This window comes from Calidris pugnax, unplaced genomic scaffold (genome assembly GCF_001431845.1).
Source record: "Calidris pugnax isolate Ruff unplaced genomic scaffold, ASM143184v1 scaffold1133, whole genome shotgun sequence".
In the NCBI taxonomy this organism is placed as follows: Eukaryota; Metazoa; Chordata; class Aves; order Charadriiformes; family Scolopacidae; genus Calidris; species Calidris pugnax.
This window is the reverse complement of record NW_015091725.1, coordinates 10,783-13,023: the sequence shown is the minus strand read 5'-3', so window position 1 is coordinate 13,023 and position 2,241 is coordinate 10,783. Positions and strand designations below refer to the sequence as shown.

At 65.8% G+C, this 2,241-nt stretch overlaps 2 protein-coding genes across 2 annotated transcripts in view; both read right to left on the bottom strand.

Annotated features, from left to right (window-relative positions):
• Positions 1-30: 30 nt before the first annotated feature.
• On the bottom strand, positions 31-1,638 carry LOC106900042 (glycine-rich cell wall structural protein-like). The gene is made up of 2 exons (XM_014962002.1): positions 641-1,638; positions 31-124 (listed from the first exon to the last, which is right to left on the bottom strand). Exons 1-2 carry the CDS (start codon positions 1,528-1,530, stop codon positions 31-33), a joined length of 984 nt encoding a protein of 327 aa, XP_014817488.1. The 5' UTR covers positions 1,531-1,638.
• Positions 1,639-1,889: 251 nt separating this feature from the next.
• The window catches only part of LOC106900041 (proline-rich protein 2-like), an 11,128-nt gene continuing 10,776 nt past the window's right edge, over positions 1,890-2,241 (bottom strand). Inside the window, exons 2-3 of the mRNA XM_014962000.1 lie at positions 2,053-2,239; positions 1,890-1,925 (exon numbers count right to left, since the gene is read on the bottom strand). Of these exons, the coding sequence (XP_014817486.1) occupies positions 1,890-1,925; positions 2,053-2,239 (223 nt within the window). The remainder of the gene's footprint in view (positions 1,926-2,052; positions 2,240-2,241) is intronic.

The window sequence follows — 2,241 nt, the reverse complement described above, 5'->3', positions numbered from 1 at the left end:
GGGTGGGCGCCCATGGGTGGGGGTGGGTGCTCACCCGAAGCTCCCGCTGTCGCTGACGTCATCGGGCTCCTCCTCTTTGACGTCCACCACCTCCCGGGGTTGGGGCAGCGGGACCCGGCCCGGCCTGTGGGTGACACCAGCACCCATGGGTGCTCCTGCCACCCGGGGTCACCTCCCCAGAGGGCAGGGGCACCCAACTGGGAGGAACTGGGAGGGTCCCGCCACCCAGAGACCCAAGTGGGATGGTCCCAACTGGGATGGACCCATCAAACTGGGATGGACCCAACTGGGATGGTCCCATCAAACTGGGATGGTCCAACTGGGATGGACCCAACTGGGATGGTCCCAACTGGGATGGTCCCATCAAACTGGGATGGACCCAACTGGGATGGACCCACCGTGGTGGACACCCATGGACCCAACTGGGATGGTCCCATCAAACTGGGATGGTCCAACTGGGATGGTCCCATCAAACTGGGATGGACCCAACTGGGATGGTCCAACTGGGATGGTCCAACTGGGATGGACCCATCAAACTGGGATGGACCCAACTGGGATGGACCCAACTGGGCTGGGGGTGGTCCCATGGTGGTGGCCCCACCCGGTGTCACCCATGGGTGCCCTGGGGCGTGGTCCTTACCCGCCGTCCCCCTTGTCCTCGCCGTTGTCCTCCAGCCGCGCCCGTTTGCCCCCAGGGCCCAGGGGGTCCCCGGGACGTTTGGGTGCCCCGGGGGGTCCCCAGGGTGACACCCAGTGGGTGCCGTTGAGGTGGGGGAGGTGGCCGTTGGTGGTGGCATCTCCGCGGGGGACGAGGTGACTGTGGGTGGCGTTTCCGTGGGTGCTGTGGCCACCCAAGAGGTGTCTGTGGGTGGCACCACCAAGGCCACCGAGAAGGTGCCCATGGGTGCCACCTCCATGGGTGCCACCTCCAGGGCCACTGTGGCCATCAAGAAGGTGTCCATGGGTGCCATCTCCATGGGTGCCATCTCCAGGGCCACCAAGGACGTGTCCATGGGTGCCATCTCCACGGGTGCCATCTCCAAGGCCACCAAGAAGGTGTCTGTGGGTGCCATCTCCATGGGTGACGTCTCCAAGGCCACCAAGGACGTGTCTGTGGGTGCCATCTCCACGGGTGCCATCTCCAAGGCCACCAAGAAGATGTCCATGGGTGCCATCTCCATGGGTGACGTCTCCAGGGCCACCAAGGACGTGTCTGTGGGTGCCATCTCCATGGGTGCCACCTCCATGGGTGCCATCTCCACAGGTGCCATCTCCAGGGCCACCATGGCCACCAAAGAGGTCCCCGTGGTTGCCATCTCCTCGGTGACGCCCACAGAGGCCACCCACCACGTCCCTATGGGTGCCACCACCACCTCCTCCCACCTCCTGGGGGGTGCCCCACGAGGTGCCACCTCCTCTGTTGACGTCCCCCCCCGTTGTCCCCTTGGTGCCACCACCCCCCGCCGTGTTCTTCAGGACAAAGTCCACGATGTCAGAGGGAAGGTCCTCGCCGGGGGGTGGTGGCCCCATGGGTGGGGGTGGTGGCCCCAAAGGTGGTGCTGGTGGCCCCAAAGATGGTGGTGGAACCAAAGATGGTGGTGGTGGCCCCAAAGATGGTGGTGGCCCCAAAGGTGGTGCTGGTGGCCCCAAAGGTGGTGGTGGTGGCCCCAAAGATGGTGGTGGTGGCCCCAAGGGTGGGGGTGGTGGCCCCAAAGATGGTGCTGGTGGCCCTAAAGATGGTGGTGGCCCCAAAGGTGGTGGTGGTGGCCCCAAAGATGGTGGTGGTGGCCCCAAGGGTGGGGGTGGTGGCCCCTTGTCCCCCCCGTCGTCCACCCCGTCCAACTGGTGGATGTGGGGCGGCAGGGGGAGGGGACAAGGTTGTCCCCGTGTCACCACCGTGCGGGGGTAGCGGTAGTAGGGGCCGCCTCGAGGAGCAGGGTGGTGGCCACCATCACCACCATCATCTTCTTCATCTTCCTCCTCCTCCTCCTCGCTGCTGTCCCCCCCCCTCCTCGTCCCCCCTGACGTCCCCAAGAGCCCGGCGGCCAAGGCCAACTCGGTGACGTCCAGCTCCTCCAAGGCCAGGTCGGGGCCACCCGGTGGGGACAAGGACACCTCCTCCTCCTCCTCCTCCTCCTCTTCCTCCTCCACCAGGGGTGAAGGTGGCCCCACGGGTGACAAGGAGGCGGGGGGTGAAGGTGGCATCTTGGGTGGCTTCGGTTCCACCATGGATGGTGGCCT